The 24,495-nt window shown below is 32.1% G+C and overlaps 1 protein-coding gene across 4 annotated transcripts in view; it reads left to right on the forward strand.

Moving 5' to 3' along the window:
• LOC117026204 (sodium channel protein type 1 subunit alpha) overlaps positions 1–24,495 on the forward strand; it is a 131,796-nt gene that overhangs the window by 92,245 nt on the left and 15,056 nt on the right. For all 4 annotated transcript variants that reach the window (XM_033112799.1, XM_033112802.1, XM_033112800.1 and 1 more), the window contains 6 exons: positions 793–1,275; positions 7,371–7,491; positions 9,116–9,270; positions 12,044–12,217; positions 14,542–14,664; positions 22,287–22,568. In XM_033112799.1, the coding sequence (XP_032968690.1) occupies positions 793–1,275; positions 7,371–7,491; positions 9,116–9,270; positions 12,044–12,217; positions 14,542–14,664; positions 22,287–22,568 (1,338 nt within the window). The remainder of the gene's footprint in view (positions 1–792; positions 1,276–7,370; positions 7,492–9,115; positions 9,271–12,043; positions 12,218–14,541; positions 14,665–22,286; positions 22,569–24,495) is intronic.

A 24,495-nucleotide genomic window follows, 5' to 3' on the forward strand; every position in this document is an offset into this window, starting at 1 on the left:
TGGCAATGGCATTCAGTCTCTCTATGTAATATGACTGATGCATTAGCCAGCCTGGAGTAGCCAACTCTCTAATGGCTCTCAGTTAAGCAAGGGTTGGGTAATAAAGCCTGAGATTACCCAACTGGAGTAACTAGTCGATTCTTCTCTCTTAAATTTGGAAAATGAATTACTCCTTATAGTACAAAAATAGATAATATATTCCAAAAGATATATACATTAATATGCCAGCCTTATGGAAATATTAGGGATTATTTATAAATAGTTCTAATTAGTCAACAGTGGGGTATGAAAAATATGATAGGTTTGGAAAACAAATTTCAATGCCTATGTTAAGCCCCTAATTCTCATTCTGGGTCATAATGATCATTTTTCAATTAATATTCAATTCAGTATCTCTGTTTATCAAAAAATAAACTATAGAATGTATCTAAATTCATAAATACAAACACTAATGATTTCTAAGTTTGTAACTCTTGTATAGCACATACATCAATCTGTTTTCTTATAATCACACAATTTTTAACTTAGTTAAACTTTAGGTCAGCTCATTCACATTCTTCATTTTATAAGTGGAAGAACTTGGGACCAACAGAAATCATATATTTGCCCAAGAATCTATAGTGAAGTAGCTATTGAGCCAGATCACAAATTCTAATCACTATGCTCTGGTGTTTCTTTCTCATCTAGTTGTTAGAACTCATAGTTTCTTCTACACTTAGAGGAATAACTGATTTCAATCTGCTCTTCTTTATATTGGAGTGAAATTATAAACATGTTTGTATTATTTTGAAGGTCCTGAACCTCTTTCTGGCCTTGCTTCTAAGCTCATTCAGTGCAGACAACCTTGCAGCCACTGATGATGATAACGAAATGAACAATCTCCAAATTGCTGTGGATAGGATGCACAAGGGAATAGCTTATGTGAAGAGAAAAATATATGAATTTATTCAACAATCCTTCGTAAGAAAACAAAAGATTTTAGATGAAATTAAACCCCTTGATGATCTAAACAATAAGAAAGACAGTTGTATGTCCAATCATACAACAGAAATTGGGAAAGATCTCGACTATATTAAAGATGTAAATGGAACCACAAGTGGAATAGGAACTGGCAGCAGTGTTGAAAAATACATTGTTGACGAAAGTGACTACATGTCATTCATAAACAATCCCAGTCTTACTGTGACTGTACCAATTGCTGTAGGAGAGTCTGATTTTGAAAATTTAAACACGGAGGAGTTCAGTAGTGAATCAGATCTGGAAGAAAGCAAAGAGGTAAGATTTTGTAGTTGTAGGTAGGTACGAATTTATATGTATATACATGTATTATATTGCCTGTATTTATTATTATATATTTTCCATCAATACATTTTTGCCATCATATAATTTTATGCTACTGAGAAAGCAAAGATTTCATCCCAGGGAGATGACGGATAAATTGAAGAATAATGTAATATGTGTGTGAGTTTTCTCATCTTGATTACTGGATAATTGTTAGATGGTGGTGAATAAACGAATGAATGATCTGAGAAATTAATGAACATCATTTAATTTCATACTCATAATGAAAGGCATGTGTTATTATTCTAACTTTTCAGATAAGAAAACTAGCTTAGGGAGCTTAAGGTCATAAAACTAATGAGGGATATAGTTGGGAATTGAACTTACAGCCTTTGTTTACAAGTTCTGTGTATATTTCATTACATCACATTGGCTCTCTTACATGGAACAGAACTTCGCAACAAGAAATATTCTATGTGTAGCCTCTAATTAAAATTATATTAGGCTAAAATTGTATCAATGTTTCAGGCTGCCATATAATATGTCATACACTGGGTGGCTTAAACAACCAAAATATATTTTCTCACATTTCTGGAGACTGTAAAGTCCAAGATTAGGTGCTAACAGGGCCCGTGTCTGGTGAAAGTGCTGTACTCGGGTTGCAGATGCTGCCTGCTCACTCTGTGCTCACATGGGCTTTTCTTGGTGTGTGCATGTGGAAAAAGAGCTCTAGTGTCTTTTCCTCTTCGTATAAGAGCACCAGCCCTGTCAGAATAAGACCCCACCCTTATGATCTCATTTAATTTTTATCACTACCTCACAGGCCCTATCTCCAAAACAGTCACATTATGAATTAGGACTTCAACATATTAATTTTGGAGAACATAATTCAGTCCATAGCAACTTACTTAGAAATACAAGTATTAAGCTAAAACTCTAATGGATATAAAAGAAAATCCAAAAGAAATCTAGAACGAAGCAGCTTCATTTCCCATTTATTGTGGAGAAGTCGTAATAGCCCATTTCTTTTTAGAGCTAAATAATATTCCATTGTCTGGATATACCAATGTTTATTGATTCATTTACCTACTGAACGACATCTTGGTTGCTTCCAAGTTTTGGCAATTATGAATAAAGTTGCTATAAACACCCACATGCAAATTTCTGTATAGACATAGTTTTCAACTCATTTGGGTAAATACCAATGAGGGCAATAGCTGTATCATATTGCTGATAAAAGTTTTGTAAGAAATTGCCAAACTGTCTTCCAAAGTGGCTGTACCACTTTGTATCCCATCAGCAATGAATGAGAGTTCCTGTTGCTCCATATCCTTACCAGCTTATGTTGTTAATATTCTAGATTTTGGACATGTATAGTGGTATCACATTTCACATTGCTGTTTTAATTTGCATTTCCCTGATGGCATATGGTGTGGAGCATCTTTTTATATGCTTATTTGCCAGCTGTATATCTTCTTTAATGAAATGTCAAGGTCTTCGACCCATTTTTAATGATGTTGTTTGTTTTCTTATTGTTGAGTTTTAAGAATTCATTGTATATTTTGATAACAGTCTTTTATTAGCTTTGTTTTTTGCAAATATTTTCTCCTAGTCTGTGGTTTGTCTTCTGACTCTCCTGATAGTGCCTTTCACAAAAGCAAAATTTTTCATTTTAATGACATTCAGTTTATCAGTTCTCTCTTTCATGGATCACAATTTTGGTATTGTACTTTAAAAGTGTGGGGTGGCCGGTTGGCTCAGTTGGTTAAAGCGTGGTACTAATAACACCAAGGTTGCTGGCTTGATCCTCACATGGGCCAATGTAAGCTGCACCCTCCTTAAAAAAAAAAAAAAAAAAAATTAATTAGTTAATTAAATTAAATTAAAGTCATTGCCTTGCCCAAGATCATCTACATTTCTCTTATGTTATCTTCTAGGACTTTTATAGTTTTGCAATTTTACATTAGATCTGTGACCCATTTTGAGCTAACTCTTGTGAGGGTGTAAAGTCTGCATCTAGATTTATTTTTATTTTATTATTATTATTATTTTTGTGTGTGTGTGTTAATGTTCAGTTGTTCCAGCACCACTTGTTGGAAAAGACTATCTTTGCTCCATTGTATTACCCTTTGCTCCTTTGTCAAAGATCAGTTGACTATATTTATGTAGGTTTATTATTGGGCTCTCTGTTCTGTCCTATTGATCTATCTGTCTGTTCTTTCACCAGTATCATACTGTCTTGATTACTGTCTTGATATTAAGTCTTGAAGTCAGGTAGTGTCAGCCCTCCAATTTTGTTCTCCTTCAACATTGTGTTGCCTATTCTGGGTGTTTTGTCTCTCTTCATAAATTTTAGAATCAGCTTGTCAATATCCACAAAGTGACTTGCTGGGATTTTAATTGAAACTGCTTTCATCTATAGATCAATATAGGTCAAGTTGGGAACCACTGACATTTTGACAATATTTTATCCATAAATGTAGAAGTTCTCTCCATGTATTTAGTTCTTTGATTTCTTTCATCAATGTTTTGTAGTTTTCCTCAAATGGATCTTGTACCTATTAGATTTATATCACAGTATGTTATTTTGGGGCGTGCTAATGTACATGGTATTGTTTATTTAATTTCAAATTCCACTTGTTAAATGTTTGTATATAGACAAATGATTGAATTTTGTATATTAACTTTGCGTCCTGCAACCTTGCTATAATCAATCACTTACTAGTTCCAGGAGGATTGTCAGTTCTTTTGAAACATAAACAATTAGTCATCTGCCAACAAAGACAGTTTTATTTCTTCCTTCTCAAAAACCTTTTATTTCCTTTTCCTGTCTTATTGCATTAGCTAAGACTTCCAGTATGATGTTGAAAAGGAGTGGTGCGGAGAAACATACTTTCCTTCTTCCTGATCTTAGTGGGAAAGCTTTTAGCTTCTCACTATTAAGTATGATGTTAGTTGTAGTTTGTTTGTAGATTTTTTTTTTATCAAGATGAGGAAGTTTCTCTCTATTTCTAGTTTACTGGGAGTTCTTATGAAGGGGTGTTGGATTTGTCAAATGCTTTCTAGCCTCATGTAATAGTACTCCCCAACCTTCCCCATTTAAGTTCACTCATCTTTTGTTTCCTAAGATTCCCCATGCTTTATCAAGCACTGTTCTTTTTACTTGTTCTCTCTGTCTGGAATACTCTTTTGCCCCCCTTTTCACCTGACTCACCCCCACCCAACTCATTCTTCTGGTCCCAAATGTCACTTTCTTTTAACCTGCCCTTCCTAGACTGAGTTACATGGGTCTCTCAAGATATCCTGAACTAACCCTATTACAGTGTATGGTAATTACTTGCTTATCTGTATCTTCCGTCTGATTGTAAACCCATGAATTCAAGTACTAGTTCTATTGTATTAACTATTTTATTTTTCAGGACCTAATTTGGATGTTGGGTACGTACTAATATTTTTGGTAGTTGAAAAGGCCAAATATTAGTAATGATACATATTACAAACTATACAATATTGTTATGAAAATTGTTACTATTTATCCAGTGAACACGTTAAGCATTTTCCATGTGTTATCTTGTTTGATCATTATAATAACTATGTGAAATAAGGACCATTTAACAAATTAGAAACTAAAGCTGAAGGAATCAGGATAATTGCCTAAAATCCATAAAACCAGTAATTGTGATTCAAACCCAAGCTTGTCTGACTCAAAACAGAGCTCTTAAACCTTTCATCATACAGTTCCCCTAGCCAGTAGACACTTATTAAATATTTGTTAAATATAAGTTATTTAACATTAAAAATTAATGTCAAAAGAACACTAGAGACTCTATGCTCAATTCAGCAAAATGAATTTAACAATGAAAACTATTCATTTGGTTTACAATTTTGGTTCTACCTTGGGAATTATAATTTTGCAGATTGTTTTGTGTGTAATTTATTTGCATTACAGTAATTTTTCTGTCGGTCCAATATGTGATGAGATGTTATGTTTCTTACAATTTAATATTTAGTAAATATGAGGAACCCACTGAAGATTATCCTTCCAACATTCAAATTGATAAAGAAATCATCTGGATTTTAGGGATGATATGGGAATTAATAAGTTAATATTTGACTTTTCTAACTGCTCTGTGAAAGTGTTAAATGTCAGTACAGTTGTCTTTTCCTTTGATTTTATATTGGTGCTTTGTTGAGTCTTTAATAGAGGTCATTTTAATTTTTAATATGCTTAGTGTACATTAGAAATATTTACTAATGCACACTATACACAATGAAATATTAATATTTTTGAGGTTGTAGAGCATCTCATTTATGTATGGTTTAAGATACAGATATCTTAAATACATATATAACAGTAGTAAAATGTTCACCTTTAAAATAATGCATGCCTAGCTTTAAAAAATAAGCTTTTTTTCAAAATAAAAAAACATATATGTGTACATGTATATACCCATAACTATTCTGTACTCTTTTGACCCAGATTTATTTTTAATATATTCCAGATTTATTTTTAATATATTTTTATCAAGTCTTATAAATTGAACTATTAAACCCTGTACATAATCTCCCTATAACAAACCAATTCTAAAATAAAAGCATGAACGCCCTAAGATCAAATCAGAGTACAAAAAAAAACAAAAACATTTAATCATTTATTCTTAAAAAAATATTGTTAAGTATTTTATTTGCTTTACTTCACGCTCAAGGTGAAAATCATTTGCTTCATTAGAGAACATTTTTAAAAAGAAGAAATGCTGCATAAAGACACTGAGAAGGAAAAATGTTCTTGCCATTAAGGTCATAGTTATTTGAGTGGTTATTAAATGTCCTGGTGTACAAGGCAAAGTGGATACTTCAAGTATGATGAGGTCCCTGCATTCTCTGTCTCACTTATTAAGTCAACCTGCCAAAATATATAGACAATACAAATCAAGGTAGAATTTAGCTATTGAGAATCATGTGTGAAAATATACATATTTTCAAATGAACAAGCTCATTTTGGAAGTTAATAAAGGTTGATTAATGGTTTAGTAAACATTAAAATGGATTTTTTAAAAAGTTTATTAATCTCAAGAACCAGTTGTTTTATTATGTGAACGGTCAATTTCAAAATTAAATTTTAATTTAAGAAGAAAAAAGGAACAATTAATTGACCTTATTGGTTTCAAAATCAATAAAATACTTGTTTAAGAATATTTAAGTTTTGCTCTTATCTGTCCAATTTCTTTAATATTTTATCTGAATTTGTATCTCATGTACTAATGTAGAAATGGACTCTTTCCACACATCTAAAAATCTTCCCCTTCCCTTTTTGAGTAACAGTGTTATTATTCCAATCAAATAAAAATCTCAGAACCATATCATCTTTGATTTCAACAATGAGATATATAAGAATATATTGGTAAAAATATACTGGTTGTGAGGGTTTAAATAACAGTCTTTTAGCCTGTGATAAAACAAAGAAACATTAAATAAGAACATGGTGATTTGAATAACATAAATAATAAATGTAAATATGCTGTGAATGTATATTATCTCAAAAATTATATTTACAGAAAATTCTTATTTTCAAGTGGCCTTGGTATATTTATATAAATTAACAATATACTGAATCTCAAAGAAAACCTCAATAAATTCAGAACAGCAGCCACTGTATAGGGTTTTTATCTCAATTAATTCAAAATAGAAGACAGCATATAGGGTTATCACAATGCAGTTAAACTAGAAATTAATAGTAAAATAATAGAAAATATTCTAACCACTTGAAAATTTAGAGATTTTTCTCCTAAACAAATATTGAGGCTTCTCTAATTCATGTGACAGTGATTTGCTTACTGCGTGTTTCTGATGGCCACGTGTAACCTCATAACATAAAAATCTGATTTCATACTTACATTGTGAATTACGGTAAAGGATTTAACATGGACAATTTCTTTATTTCCTCTTCTTATTCAATCCCTCTTTTGCTCTAAAATCTCTTCATTCCAAGAAGTTCAAAATCAGTTCAGAATATTAATCTTTTCTTGCTGTGCTATTTATTAGTTACCAAAATGGAAGTGATTTACTTTTTATGTCCATCTCATGCACAGAAACTTAACGAAAGCACTAGCTCATCAGAAGGCAGCACTGTAGACATTGGTGCGCCTGCTGAAGAACAGCCTGTACTGGAACCTGAGGAAACCCTTGAACCTGAAGCCTGTTTCACTGAAGGTAAAGAAAATGACCATCACGTTAACCTTCCATTTGTAGAGTGCAGGTTTTTTTAGCTATTGATCATCCAAAATGCACCACTCATACTAGACTAGAACTTTGTAGTAGATCTAATTCAAGTATTACCTCTAATATGCTGATATATTTAAAATCTATTATGTTTTGGTTATCTCTGCCTATTATGTGTAAGGGATCATAGACATGGAGAAAAATATCTTAATATAATCAGAACTAGTGACTAATTTATCATTTTAAAAATAAAATGGTGATTTCACAAGTTGGAATTAAAACACTAGTCAAAATTCTTATACACAGAATTTGCCTTTAAAATAACTTTCTGACTATTAAAATTAAATGAGTTCCAAATGCTGAATTGTATTTTTTTAATGAAATCATCATTTTCCAATGCTTGTTGGATGAATCAGGACATAAGTACTACCCAATAGCTAATACCTGAACAGTATCTAGTTGAGCCTGGTACAGTATGGACAATAGATCCAGAAGCCTTGTTTTCCCCATGATTAGTATTTCCCATGATCTAATTTACTTGGGAATATGAGGCTTGAAGAGATGAGTATACTTGTATACTCTCTATTTGGTGATCTATTTCCTATATAAATTATACACATCACTCAAAGTCCTTCCTTCTCAATTTACCTTCATCTGACCACAGTGGAAAAGAGCTTCTTATTCTTAACAGCTATAATAAATATATCCATTTAATTCTCCTGATAATTAATCATACGCATATATTCTCTTGAGAAAGGTCTTCTCTTTCTCTTTTGAACTGTTTTATGTATCTTTACAGTCTTTTCTTCCTCTTCTTCTCCCTCCCTTTCTCCTTTCCTTCCCTTTCCTTTCTCCCTTTTTTTTCTTCTAGCATACCTGCCTTTTTAGTTCTTTAGTGATGGTTCCTATGTTCATATCTATTCTTGAAAACCAGAATGTGGTGTTCATGGGGGCAAGGTCCATATTTTGTACCATTTTTTTATGTGTATATTCCATGGTGCTTACAAAGGTACTCACATATACCTATTGATTTAATTCTTATGTTACAATGAGTAAAAGCAGTGTAAGGAAAGCAATGACAAATCAAAGCAGGGCCGTGCAAATCACATTTTATGGACTAAATGAATGTTGAAGATTTTATAAGCTCTTCTGTGAGCACCACAAGAAAACTTAAACAGTAACAAATCCAGCATTGTTGGGAGAGACGTATAGTATTACTCTACATCCTCTTTAAAAGGGAAGTTTTCTGTTTATTATTAATTTCCATTTGAAATCCTTTTCTAAAGTGGTTTCATCAGAGAGCATGGGATGATAGAGTACAAGGCAAAGCTACTTTACATTTATTTATACTTTTCAAAGTTCTTTCTTTGACAATAACAGTTGAGTCAGAAAAAGCAGGTGCTATTAGCCAGGGAATCATTTAAAGAGCCTGAATAATTTTCACAACTTCTCACAGATAATGAATGTGCTGTTACTACTCCAGCCTTAGAAAGTTATCCTAGCAAGACAGTGATGGCAATAGTGATGAGAAAAACAAATCAAGGACATGTCAAAAGTTGTTACTGAAGCAGCAGAAGTTATTTCATTTACTCCTATTTGAACATTATACTTTCAGGCTGTGTACAAAGATTCAAATGTTGTCAAGTCAGTGTGGAAGAAGGGAGAGGAAAACAATGGTGGAACCTGAGAAGAACATGTTTCCGAATAGTTGAACATAACTGGTTTGAGACCTTCATTGTTTTTATGATTCTCCTCAGTAGTGGTGCTCTGGTGAGTGAATGTTAAGCAAAAGTTGTACAATACTGTTTTAGAATCGTCTAATATCGATGACTTATGAACCCTTTCTGTGGAATTGTTTTAGTCCCCTATGTATTTTTCCCCCTGAGCCCTCATTGTACGTCCATTTCCATTTCCACAGCATCAGCCATCAACTGTTTGATAAATCCCAAACTGTTATCTCTACCTATGACTTCTTCCTTAAACACACATACATCTCTATATCTATCCACCCACCCACCCATCTACCCACTAACTCACCCTTCTACCCAGCTCCAGTGTATTTTTAATTACCCCAACTTCATATCTTTCAGACTGTATACTTTATATTTAACTATGCATTTCTGCATTTACTTTTACTATATATAGATAGATAGATATACATTTCTAATAAGCTATTTATAAAATTTTGCTTATTATTAAGTAATCCAGAGAGTTTGTCCCTCCGGTTCATTCATTATAACCAAAGAACATGAATATTCAATTATTAATACTTATATTTTAGCAAGAAAGCAAGCATGGCAACTACAGTGTAGTTAATGGAAAGTGCTATGATTGGAAATATATAACTTCTGATGAATTTTATTTCTGAATGGCATTATTATTATCTCTTTATGAACAGTCAATAACTTCTTTTTTTAATTTTTTTATTATTAGAGTTTATTGGGGTAACAATTGTTAGTAAATTTACATAGGTTTCAGGTGTACAATTCTGTAATACATCATCTATATGTCACATTGTGTGTTCACCACCCAGAGTCAGTTCCTTTCCATCACCATATATTTGATCCCCTTTACCCTCATTGGCCCGCCCTCTCACCCCTTACCCTCTGCTAACCACTAAACTATTATCTGTGTCTATGATTTTTTGTTTCTTCATTTGTTTGTCTCGTTCCTTTGTTGCTTTCAGTTTTATATACCACATATCAGTGAAATTATATGGTTCTCAACTTTTTCTGTCTGACTTATTTCACTTAGCATAATAATCTCGAGATCCATACATATTGTCGCAAATGGCACTATTTCATCTTTTCTTATGGCAAAATAATATTCCATTGTGTATATATACCACATCTTCTTTATCTAATCATCTATCAAAGGACACTTTGGTTTTTTCCATGTCTTAGCCACCATAAATAAAGCTGCATGCAATGAACATCAGGCACATATATCTTTATGGATAAATGTTTTCAGATTTTTGGGGTAGATACCTATGAGAGGGATTGCTGGGTCATAAAGAGGCAACCAACCCAATGGGAGAAGATTTTTGCAAACAACATCTCCAATAAGGGGCTAATATCCAAAATATATAAGGAACTCATGCAACTCAACAACAACAAAAAAACAACAAACAATCCAATTAATAAATGGGCCAAGGAACTGAATAGACATTTCTCCAAAGAGGACATACAAATGGCCAATAGACATATGTAAAAATGCTCAACATCACTAATCATCAGAGAAATGCAAATAAAAACCACAGTGAGATAGCACCTCACACCAGTTAGAATGGCTATCATCAACAAGACAAATAATAACAAGTATTGGAGAGGCTGTGGAGAATGCACCGTTGATGGCTGCACTGTTGACGCAGCCACTGTGGAAGGCAATGTGGAGGTTCCTCAGAAAAAATCAGTAACTTCTTAAGGATCACTTCTCTGTCCTTTTTGAATTCTGTCACTATTCTTATGCTACTCAGCAAACAATAAATATTGATAGCAGTAAATATTGGGCAGTGTGCCTAAGTGATTCATCTAAGGATTGGTTTTTCTTTATATGAAGGTGTTCTTTACATCAGAATCAATTTACATTCATATAAAAAAAATTCAAAAATATAAAGTATGACATATGGATAGCATTTTAGAAAAATACTGATACAAATGGAATACTTAAGCCATAAGATAGATGATAGACAGATAGATCAATTGATCGATAGAATAGATATCTTGCTTGATTGAAACACAAAGTTTCATTAACTTAAGTTTATAATTCTAATATAGGCTATATTTTCCTGAATATTTCTCTGATGAAATAAATTTTCTCTACATGCTACTTTAGACAAGAAATAGTCTTTCACCATCGTACCGAATATGGAGACATAGATGTAAAATATCAAGAGAGTTTCATGTTAGAAGAATACATATTGTTTTCTAAACAAGAAATAATTTTATCTTACCATTATTGTCATGCAATCTATCTTCTGAAACATATAAACTATCAACAAAGTGAAGGGAGAAAAGGGGACAAATGAACCTAACTATGCAGTAAAATTGGATAATGTGATGATCAATTACAGTTTCTACTTTTATGAAAAAATTATAATTTAAGCTTCACTTTTTATTTTTTCAATCTCCTTTTTATGGCCAAAAAAAAAATCCAACAAGGGGAAGCAAAAAAAGAAAAGGAATAAATCACTTTAAGTTGGTGTAGCACCATCAGGATATGACATCAAGAAATATTTTCTAATAAGTCAAAATAATTCATTAGAATGATACTTTTACATTTTCTTCCAGCTATAATATCAATGGAGAGTATAACTTTTCCCTTGATTCATTAAAAGATCTCTGAGAGGGAAAAAAACAGCAATAGTTGCTGTTTCTCTGCCCTCCCATTTCAATTGAATGTATACACACACACAAACACAAACACACACACACACACACACACACACACACACACACACATTGAGGAAAAAATGTGAATAGAAAAAATAGCTTATAGAGTATAATAGTTTTAGAAAGTTAAACTGTATATCCTTTCTTTATAGGCATTTGAAGATGTATACATTGATCAGCGAAAGACAATTAAGACAATGTTGGAATATGCTGACAAGGTTTTCACTTACATTTTCATTTTGGAAATGCTTCTGAAATGGGTGGCATATGGCTACCAAACATATTTTACCAATGCCTGGTGCTGGCTGGACTTCTTAATTGTTGATGTAGGTATCCTCAATATCTTTGTCTTCCATTCAAGGTAGTTTGTCTTATCTATGTACTAATTCTAAAATAGTGAGTCTGTGAACACTACATTGTATTGACAGTGTATGCTACTTAACTGACACTAAATAAATTCACTGAATGTAGTGTTGTTTATGTGGGGAATAAGCTAATTTAGTACTGATTTAGCCTTGATGGCATGGGATTTATGGTGATTACCTCGTATAAAAAGCTGGAAAGAAATAGCAGTTTGTAGGGAAAGTGTTCAAATAAGGTATGTTGCTTAAATTCCTTATATTGTGAATCAGACAGACTTGAGTTTGAATATAGCCCCACCACTGATTGGTTGTGTGCCAGTAAGTTACTTGGCTCCTGACTGTAAATTTTGCTATCACATACGAGTACAGTATTAAAGGCACATAATAAACAGTGATGATGGCGGGAGCTCCTATCAATTTTTTAAATTCTCTTTGATCTCAAAGTTTTTAAAAGATAGCATTAAAGAGTATGTAATATATACTATAACTTCATTATTGGAAGTAAGGTGTACAGAGTGTAGGGAAAACTACTTCATGCAGTGACAGGTTTCCCTAGAATGTAGACTAGATTTGTGGCAAGGCCGTAATGTACCAAATAGCCCTTCACAGAATTTGTATACCTAATGATTAATACTTCATTTGCCCTGAAAGAAGTGGCTGCCTTCATGATTTGTTAAAGTTAAACATCATATTTCATGTTATCAATTTGGCATAATTTCGGCTCTAGAAATGAGTGTCCAAAACATCACAAACTTCATAGCAACCAACCGCATTATCTCCAAAAGATAATAATCTAACAGGTCTATGCAGGTTTCTCACGGAAAATATTTCTAGAGCTAAGAGTCATGCGTATTTTGTGTCTTCTTAATGCTGAACAAAGGCAAAGCCAGAACTATTTGAAAATCTTAATAATGTTACTGTGAACAAGTGAATTGGGAGAAACCTCAAAAGAATTGCTCTATCGCATCATAAAGAGATAAAGTGTTAATATTGAGGTTTCACACGTATTTCAAGTTATATTTCTACTCCTCATACTTTTTCACACTAGATTTTAAATCTAAATGTAGTATAACTCTTTTGAAACTTCCTGAGCTTTGCTTTTCTCTATTATGCTTATTACATATCAGAACTTTAAAAAACGAATATTTCCTTTATTATTACAAGTTGGTTTTTAATAATCATTTCTGAAATATTATAGGTAAATAATGCTATAGGGCATTTTGTTGTTTTGAAATAAGAATACTTTTATTTTTCAGTATTCTATTTTAATTATTTCATAAGGATCAGTGAATCACTAAAAAGAAACAAAGTGAATTATAGTAAATCTAAAGTAATGTTAAAAGCATATTAAATATAAGGCAAATTAAAACACTTAAAAATAGAAAATTTTGCAGGAGTTTCCAATGTATTTGAAACTGTCCAATGCTAGCCACTTCCAAATGAAATAAATTGTAACTCTGTTTGGATGTGGAGTTTTGGTGAATTATTTTTAGAGAATTAGGTACTTAACATTTTTTATTTCTCAGTCGTTGCATATTTCATTGCAAACCAAGTAAATTCATCGATTTATTTATTTGGTAAATATTTATTGATTGGCCATTTTGAGCCAGGTACCATGTCAGAAGCTATACATTATAGAAAGCTATAAAGTACAGAAAAAAATTGAGGAAGTTGCATGATGGAATACCTCTTAAGTTATATTTATTTACATAGGAATAACCTTTAGATAAGTGAAAATACAGGTATTACAAGACAAAGAATCCCCTTCCAAAAATCAATTGCAAGATTAATGTGACTTAGCACATTAATTTCTGAGAGTATCAATTATAATTAATTGAATACACTAATGCAGAGTAGAGATTGCTTGCTTTTTCTGATACAATAGCTGTTTTTATATTTTACTTAGCCATAGGCAAAGCCCTGAATTCAGCAGCAACTTAGTAAAATAAAGGATGGATAACCCATGACATTTTCTTACACCTGGATTTCTTTCTTTTTAAAATTAATTTTTATTTAGTTTTTCTAACTAACTGCTTTACTAATAAATTAATTGAGCAATTAATAAGTTACATGACATTGGAGGGTTTTTTTATTCAACTAGCTTTTAACATCTTGACAGCTACTTTCTTTGCAACAAACTGAAAATATTTCCTGAAAATTTTTGAATATTTACTGCAAATATGCAACCATTCATCTTCTGAATAATTATAAGCAAAAATCATACATGTTGTATTATATAGTAACTGCAAATCAAATGACAACAATTTATTTATTTATTTCTTGCACAGGTTTCATTGGTCAGTTTAACAGCAAATGCTTTGGGTTACTCTGAACTTGGTGCCATTAAATCTCTCAGGACACTAAGAGCTCTGAGACCTCTAAGAGCTTTATCACGATTTGAAGGGATGCGGGTAAGGAAACTGAAAGAACCTTCAGTATTGCATATAGCCAACATTAAATTAAATTAAATTTTAAAAAGGAAAACCCATGCATGCAAAGGAATGGCAAATCCTTGCAAAACTGCTACTTTATCTTTTTACCTGTTGCATATGTAATTCTAGGTGATACGCAAGAGAATTTAGGCCTCTCTTGAAATGATAAATTATCATTTATCTGCTGTGCTTGTTAAAAAATTTTATTTCCTAATCCATCTTGGGAGTTTCTTTACAAACCTATATACAAAAAAACAAATGCACTATTCAAGTGCTATATGTAATGCTATAATAATCAACTAAAGTGAATTTGATATCACATGCTTCTCATTTGTGAAGATCTAAACGGTACTTAATGAGTTTTGTTGAAAATAATATGAATCATACATGTGTGTAAGGATAAGCATAAAGAAAAAAATAAAAAGCTGTCAGAATTTTGTCTGTATAATGCCAAAATTTGCATTATTTTAATATATTCAAGAGTAAATATTAAATATTGACTGAATTTTAAATTTTTTAAAAGTTATGTTTAAGATAGCCTGCATTTGTAACTTCATTAATCTTAAATTGCATAAATAGTAATAGTAACTTAAAGATTTTATATACATATATACAATTTTTCCTGCCAATGAAGTAAAACATTTATAATATAATGAACACAAAATATAATTTTGACTCATTACCATAGATGATTCATAAATTAACTATAACTTAAATCTCATTTATTAGGATCACACAGAATTTCATATTACTTCTTCTAAGAAAATAGTAAACCATTCCCAGATTAGAAATTTTGCCATTATTGACTTGTTATTTTCCATGCCTTTTTTAAAAGCATGAAACATTAGTATACAAGATCTATAACATGAAAAAGTAGTTGTTTTTTTAACAAAATCAAACTTTTTTTTTACCAAAACAAAGATGCTGAATTAAATATGATTCCAATAGAAAAAAACATTGCTCTTTTGCTGCCTAAAGTTAAGTTATGTTTATAGAAACTAACCTGTATTATAGGCTTCCATTTGCATTTTCTAAGTTGTCAATAGAAATAAAATTCATTATAAATGATTTAAATGAATGAAATAAAATTCATTATAAATGTCACTTTTTAAGAACATAAGACTTGTCTTCATTGTCCCTAACATATATAAAAAAAAACCTTTTTTATCATTAGAAACAATTTAACACAATATAATATGGCCTTATTTCTCACAGAGATTCATATATTTTTACTAAAATATTAAAGGAAATTCTCTCCAAGATATGTGAAAATTAAGTTTATTTTCCAATTAAAAGGTCACTTTCTATTGTTTCAGACTGGCCAGTTCAGTTCTGGGGAAAAATATTATTTTTATACATTCTACTTGAAAACATGTCAGCTGAATCAAAGTATAGTAATCCCCCCTTATCCAAGGTTTCACTTTAAATAGTTTCAGTTACCCACAGTCAACCATGGTCCGAAAATATTAGATGAAAAATTCCAGAAATAAACAATTCATAAGTTTAAATTGCATGCCTTTGTGAGTAGGGTGATAAAATCTCACACCATCCTGCTCTGTGGCCCCCAGGACTCGAATCACTGAATAGACAGATAGTCTCTTAGTAGCCATTTTGGTTACTAGATTGACTGTCGTAGTATCATAGTGCTTTTGTTCAAGTAACGCTTATTTTGTTTAATTATGGCCCCGAAGCACAAGAGTAGTGATGCTGGCAATTTGGATATGCCAAAGAGAAGCCGTAAAGTGCTTCCTTTAAGTGAAAAGATGAGAACAGTATAATAAGATATTTTTGGGAGACAGAGAAAGACCACATTTACATAACTTTTATTACAGTATTTTTTTATAATTGTTCTATTTTATTATTAGTTATCGTTGCTAATCTCTCACTGTGCCTAATTTATAAATTAAACTTTATCATAGGTATGTATGTACAGGAAAAAGCATAGTATATATAGGCTTAGGTGCTATCCACAGTTGCAGGCATCCACTGGGGTCTTGGAATGTAGCTCTGGCAGATAAGACTACTGTAATACATTTTTAAAGTCTCTTAAAATTGGAACAATGCTAAGCATTTGAAGTTGTTGTAAAGATTTCAAAATTGACCATGAATAAAATGGCCAGGTACTCCTGTATTTAACACTTTATTTTCATAACAATATTAGCCCTGTGTTCGCCCTTCTGATTTTTACAGAAATAACTTTATCTGTAAGTATTGATCTTTCATAAGTAATATAAAAGTATATAATGCTTTTATATTATAAGAAGACTTAAATTTTTGAAACTTGCAGCTTTAAGGACATAAACTTCTTATAAATGCTGAGAGGCAATCAACTAATCATTTAAATTAACAGATTTATGAATATGGTTTCTTGCCTCATAATGATAGCAGTTACACAACCCCAAAAGAGCTGATCATTTCAATGTGTATTTGGCATTGTAGAGACAAAATAACCTGATTATTGATTCTATTTTTTTGTTTCTAGTGTCTGTATTTTTTGACTTTGTGAAAAATATAATCATGGATGATGGTGAGGATATAATGATGATTATAATTGGAAAGTGAGATTGGAATATATTCAGAAACTCTCATTTTATTCTTTTCCTTAGCAGCATAAAATCTCAATAGCTGTGTAAAAGCATAAATCAGGCATTCATTTTATTTCTGTTGTTTTGTCATGTTTTCAAAGCATGTGCTTTTATGCAACATTACCTAATAAAGCATGCTGTACAGTGCTTGATAGGAAGTTAGAAAGTCATAAACACATTATCATCACGTTACACTTTATGTTTTGCATGTTTTATGCACATTCTGGCTGAGAGCTTTTAAACATTTATTGTATTTCAAATTTCCAGTCCAACTTTTTCCACTTGTAAAACTGAACTGAGTGAATTGATGTCGTGACATTCTAGAGTAAAAGAAAATTTGTACTTAAATTTGTATTTTTAGTTTCCTAATCTAGGGAATTATAAAGACCTTCTTTTTCAAAAGAACTCAAGTCTTGATTGATAGGGAAACAGACAGAGAGCATCATATACAAAAAGTAACACCAAATGTTCTGTCGTATCAGATTTCTAACTAATAACAAATTATATATTTCTATTTTATATAGGATAATCTTGCTCCAACTTGGATGAGGTGGGGCGCTGGTTCCTCCCCTCAGCCCTTTATTATGGGTACTGTATTACCCCTTTTGCTACCTTTCATCCTTTCACTGTGACTTTGTGTAGTGGGATGAGGGAGGGGTTGGGAAGGGTACCATTGCACCACAGTAAGGAAAATACAGTATTTACATTCTAATCCCCTATTTTCAACTGTCTTGAATTTTCATTTGAGAGGGGGAAAAAAAAAAACCTTTGTGAATTTACTCTTGTGGATTTGAACCCCAACTGTTGATGTCTATTAAGTTTCACTGAATATGATTTAGTGATGTGTATATTGATTTATCTATTGACCGGGAGATTGACTGATTGGTGATGGTGCAGGAACCTTGCTTTAGAATGATTGGGTGACAATTTTCACTTGTCAAGTTGATAATGCTGTTTGAAGCATAAAACCCTGGTCATTTTCTACATTGGTCTGGGTCCTAAAAACTGCCAATGAGATGCCAGCAGTTGATTCTTTGCCTTGTTGACTTATGTGAGCAGATGCTAGGGTGCGATACTTCTGGTTTCATAAGACTGGTATTGACTGTGCGACCATTTTCATTTTTTATTAAGTGTAAGTTTATAGGAGTTATTATCAAAATGTAACACGGCAAAAATATATTAAGAACAAGTTGAGTGAACATGTGTGATTTATGTTTAAATGGGAAAAAGTTAATATAAAATGACTTATTTGAATTATGCAGACTAGAACACCCACACAGAAATAAAACAAAAACAGCCTATCATGTGTATTAAGACAGAATTTAATACATAAACCCACTTCTTAGAATAAGTCACCCCCAACTAACTTCTTAGGATCGTAGAAGATATCAATCACAGTGGAAACATAAATAAAAATAAATCTATATTTTAATTTTTTCTTGAAGTTTGGGAATAATGTTCAAGAAGGAGAATTTCTATTTTTGAAAAATAAAAAAGCTGGAATCTTTATTTGGATAATTGGTGTATCATATCTTTCAAAAATTATTACCTTAATTAAACCCCACAACATAAATGTAGTCATTAGATTTTAAAAAGATTCTGTTACTCTTCTCCATACTTAATAATGTGATTTATACTGCCAACTTTTGATGGTTATTCAGATAGTTTTTCTATATTTTGATTCAAGAAACATTAGAATCCATGAGTAGTACTGACTGAATTTCAAAGACAATTCGATTGGACAATAGGACATTTCTGCACATATCAAAATTCGTCACATTAATTTGCATATTTAATTGTTGATGCCTCATTTTGTATTGATTTAATCAAAAATACAGATAATGAACCAGAAACAGAAAGAGTTTCTATAAGAGTGAGCTGTGTTAGAACAGAGAAATTCTATTTGATGATAGTTTATAAAACGTTTGTGAGAAGAAGCAACCTCTAATATTTATTCATTAAGATAGCTCCTTTCTTAGACATCTCCTTTTATGCATCCTGAGACCTCAATCTTTTCTTTCCAATTTAGTCAGTCCAGTCTGCCTTGTGGGAACCAATTACTGCAGTTCCCTGGAGGCTGATAAGAGTTAATACACTTCCCTCTGTGCTGAACCAAGGAATAGCTGGAGGCTCTTGGGAAAAGATAGTCCTTTCCCTTTTCCTTCATTGCCTAATTTAATAAAATTTTAAATGTGAATGGACCTTTGTGTAGTTAATTCCCTAATACTATGCGGAATGTTTTCCAAAATATAGTTCTTTTATCTTCATAAAAATAACCTTTTCATATTTCGAAAGGCACTGCTGCAGAGCAGTTGCATAATGAATTCTATATGGTTAATTTTAATGCCTAACAAATCCCCTTTTTCAAAGGAAACCTCTCAGATGTATTAACTAACCCCAAATTTTTGGTTTTGTCCAGCTCTTTATTATCATTCCATACCTAGAAACGACATTTTAAAATTATGCTTCAATCAATAAATGCTAAGCTAATCTTTACTTCATTCATTCATTCAATGGACCATTTTTGTACTCCTCTACTCAAAGTATTCTGTTGTATTCCTATATTCATAGCACTCAAAGCCATGGAGAATTCATGAATATACTTTTGCATCTTAAATTTAAATTTTAAAAAAACCTGTCATCTTTGAGGATTATAGGAATTCAATTGACTCTAAATACAGAGTAATACGAGAACCAGATAAGTGTGAACAACTCTAAGGAGAATTAGTGAAGTTGAGTGGAAAGAGTACTAGATGCTACTTCTAGTCTACTTTCTGAACTTAACCTGTCTCAGCCTCATTCTTCTTATTTGCCAAATGAGAACACAATACTAAATTATCTCTACAGTTCTGACCAGCACTGGAATTCTGATTCTTGAATTCGAAAGAGGAAACATTCATCTTTATTTTAGAGGCCTCAGGAGGGTGTGAAGTTAGACTCCATGAAAAAAAGTGCTGCTTGAAGCTTGTGAGAACAAAGAACATAGGGAAATATTGGACAGGAATTACAAAGGAAATGGCTTGTCAATTCTAGGGTAATTATATTAACACATGGTAATTATATTAGTTGGGTTGGCATGAAAGGTAGGTGGCTAAGGAAGTTAAAACTAGAAATGTTGATTGTGGATTGATTGAATATCAAGCTAAGGAAAATATTTGATAATGATTGGTGGCCAGTAAGTAATTTTAAAGTGAGACTTGGGGAAGATTAATTCATCTTGTATGGATCAAAGTAAGGAGAAAGACGGCTCTAAGGATAGTGCAAGTATGAACTAACGGAGGCCAGAACAAGGATGGCAAAGGTGAAAATGGAAAAGAAGTAACAGAGGAGACAAAGGTTTTGAAGAAAAAAGTGTGAGACCTACAGATCCATGTGAAAAGAAATTCAAGAAATAGATATAGGTAACCAGTGTCCTGGTCAAGCTCCAAATTGGGTGTCGGTAAAAATATGCATTTTGACATATAGTCTATATACACACAACAGAAATACCTTTTTTATTTGGATGGTAGGTAAGATATTCAGAAAATGAGGGAAATAAATAATAACTTGATTTCAGCTTTCAAATTTCGAATCCAAGAGAGATCTTAAGGGTATCCACACATTTAAAAATGAAGTATAAAATAAATATTTCTTCAATCAATTGTATAATATAGACAACCAAGTAGGGTAAGGGAAGGTGTCATGTGTCAGCTTCATAGGCTGCCTAGACCACATCATCTGACTCTGCCTGGATAACTCAACCAGCTTAATTTTTTCATGCTCATTTCCCCACCTTGTCATTAGTGGTTTTATCATTTCCATTGGCCCACTTATCACACTGTTTTGTAACCCCAGAAGGCCCACAGTTCTTTACAGATGTTAAGTAGTCTTTGGAAGCATATGGAATTCACTCATGTATTTGTTTTTTTCAGACAGGCAATCAAAACATTTTGTTCTAAAAATACACTGCCATCAAATGGCAGATGAAAGATATTTTGATGCCTAATGTCTCCTTTGAATCAGAATGACAAGAGGTACATAGCTACATGTTAACATCAAGTATGAGGCGTCATATGCCACTTATGAGCATTTTAGGACCTGTCTTATCTTCCATCTTAGATATTCATGTGCAGCTCCAATGGGAACTGTGGAGGAGGAAATAAGGACAGCCATCCCTACAAATATGTTGCCAAATATGAAAACTCAGACTTTTAATTTATGATCCAGAAATAAAGATGGGGGTGGGAAACATACTTCAATGGAAAAAGAGCGGGTAATTATTTAGCACAGACCTTGGTGTAATCACATCAGATTTGGGAACTATGTATGGCATCCCTCCTTTCCTTACTTTCCGAAGAAACTGATTTCTATTATGTTTCATTTAAAATAAGTTTATTGAATTAAACTCAGTAAATGAAACAACTGACATGACTGGAGCTTGAAATAAACGATGTGATGATTTAATGAAATACATAATGCTAAATTGTCTTGCTTCTTATGCAAAAATTATTAGTCATAGTAATGCATGAATAATTAAGGACAAAATTATATTAGGTATTTAACAATATTTTTATATTTATATATCTTAGTTTTTAATTTATTAAAATATATTGGTCAAATCAATTCATACAAATATTTTAGTTTTGTTCATTAACAGATTGCCTTTTTTTAATTGAGTTAGTCTGTTATAAAATTTCCTACTTCTCTTTTTTTTTTTGATAAACAACATATATTCCGACTTTCTCTGGCAGCAAATTTCTCTGATTTTCCTTTTCCTTAACTTTGGAGTACTTACCTCTCTCTATTTTTAAACTTTTTTTTTTTTTGGTTTCTTTGTCATATTGTCTATATTTGTTTCCCTAAATGTACTGCTTAAGAAAGAATAAATTTTAAGATTTTTTAATTTGCTTTAAAATATCCTAGTATACAAATCTTGATAGTAAAGAAATTAGACAGACTAAAGATTACTAGGGGAATGTCTTATATTATTTAACCAACAAGAATTCTGACTTTTCTTTTTTTCCATTTGTGTATTAGGTGGTTGTGAATGCCCTTTTAGGAGCAATTCCATCCATCATGAATGTGCTTCTGGTTTGTCTTATATTCTGGCTAATTTTCAGCATCATGGGCGTAAATTTGTTTGCTGGCAAATTCTACCACTGTATTAACACCACAACTGGTGATATATTTGAAATCAGCGAAGTGAATAATCATACTGATTGCCTAAATCTAATAGAAAGGAATGAAACTGCCCGATGGAAAAATGTGAAAGTAAACTTTGATAATGTAGGATTTGGGTATCTCTCTTTGCTTCAAGTTGTAAGTGAACACTCTTTTCTCTGAAATTTGTTTACTGTTTGGAATAATAACAAAGTAATGACATATATCCATTATTTAGTTATTAAGAAGAAAGTTTATAACATATTTCTTTTTTCTAATTTTGATTTATTGTTACCACTTTATGAACCCAAATGGATGGAAACTAGAGTTTATTTAAGCAGTGCAGACATAGTTGAGAGTGTCCAGGTATTTCAGTTATTTCCCGAGGGCTTTCTCTCTTCATATTGCTTTCTCTTCCATATGAAAAAGTTGATTAATGCATCGTAAGTTTTTTTTTTTCCTATTGCAATTGAAAAGCTTGTTTCACTGATAGATCATACCGCATCACACCACAAAGCACACAGATTTAACACACCTGATTGGATAACAACAAATTGGTAGGAATTAACTGCTACTGAGTTGTGTCATTTGGACTGAAGATTGGGGAATGCTGTTCAGGTTTTAGGATCAGATGCTCATAGTGATAGAAAGTAATACTGGGTAATGCCTGGACACAGAAATGAAACCCAAGCAGCTGCTGTCTTATCCCAAATGACCTCTTAGTACAATTACTTACGTTTATTTTATCTAAATAGTCATGTTTTCGCTCCTGGGTCTCCAAGACTTATTTACACAAAAGACAAATAGTTCACAATTTATAAATATGTAAAAGATAGCAGCCCTGTAAACATCTTCATATGATGCTAAGTTTAGCTGCAGTTGCATCACAACAAAGCAGTGAATAAAAACAGTCCAGATTGTTCAAATATCTTTATAAAAATGTTGCTCTATTTTGGGTGCTGAAACTCTGCTTTAAAAAAAAAAGAGAAACTATTTAAGTTCTTCTCTTGTGGTTCTACAGAGTTCTCAGGGCAAAAATCTATTTCTTTTCACCAAGGTTATAATTTCAATTGTGCAACCAGGAGTCTAAGCAAGCAAACAAACCTACACTGGTCAAAACCCTCTTGCATCTCTTTCAGAGGTGTCTGTACTATTACCCCTTTGCACGTTCTTCCCACCTTCTTGTTGGAAATTCTTATTACTCTTCTGGATGTTTCAGAGTTACTTTGAATGCTCATTCAATTAAGTAGGGATTTAAAAAATCTGGCAAGTATGATTTCTTTAAATATTATAGTAGACACATGATGATACTTCCTTGGCCACTTATCCTAATCTTAACGAATAACTACACTTGTAAATATCAAAGCACATCACCTCCTCCATAAAATTGAGAAAAGAAAATTTCCAGGAATTCCTTAAAATATTAAACAATTCTAAAAATATATCTGAAGGATCCTGCACACAGCCATTAAATAAATTCTGCTACTAAAGAAACTAAAGCACTGCCTTATACTTGGCTTTATACAGAATCACTTCTCTGTTAATTAGTAACCATTGAAATGGTTCCTTGAATCACCATTCACTGTTTCTGTACCTAGCATGAAATGGACTTATTCTGTCATTGACCTCAGTCATTGACACATTCATCCTTTACCTCTTTGATACACAAATAACTTCTATTTTCTAGCTAAGAATCATTACTTTTTCTTCACTGCCATCAGGCCCACCCTTACTTGGCTTTCTTCCCAGGACATCCACCACTTCACAAGTGTTAGTGTTATAAATGTGTGTGTGTGTGTCTGTCTGTTGGGATATAGATATTGAAAGCTTTGCTAAACTTGCTCCCTAATTAAGGAAGAACCCTCTAAGGCCCATAGGACTCAATTCATGTCCTATGACAAATAACAAATTACTATAAGGTATTAGACTTAAGATCCTTCTTGAAACTGTGAATGCCAAGTGTCTGCTGTACTATTTTCCTCTTTTCTTTCCCATATTAACTCACTCTCATCAAAAATTACAGAGAAGGGTAGAATATAGGATTTCTGGATTTTATGCTTCAAAATTCTTAAAAGGATACTTGTAA

The sequence above is a fragment of the Rhinolophus ferrumequinum genome, chromosome 8 (assembly GCF_004115265.2).
Source record: "Rhinolophus ferrumequinum isolate MPI-CBG mRhiFer1 chromosome 8, mRhiFer1_v1.p, whole genome shotgun sequence".
Lineage (NCBI taxonomy): Eukaryota > Metazoa > Chordata > Mammalia > Chiroptera > Rhinolophidae > Rhinolophus > Rhinolophus ferrumequinum.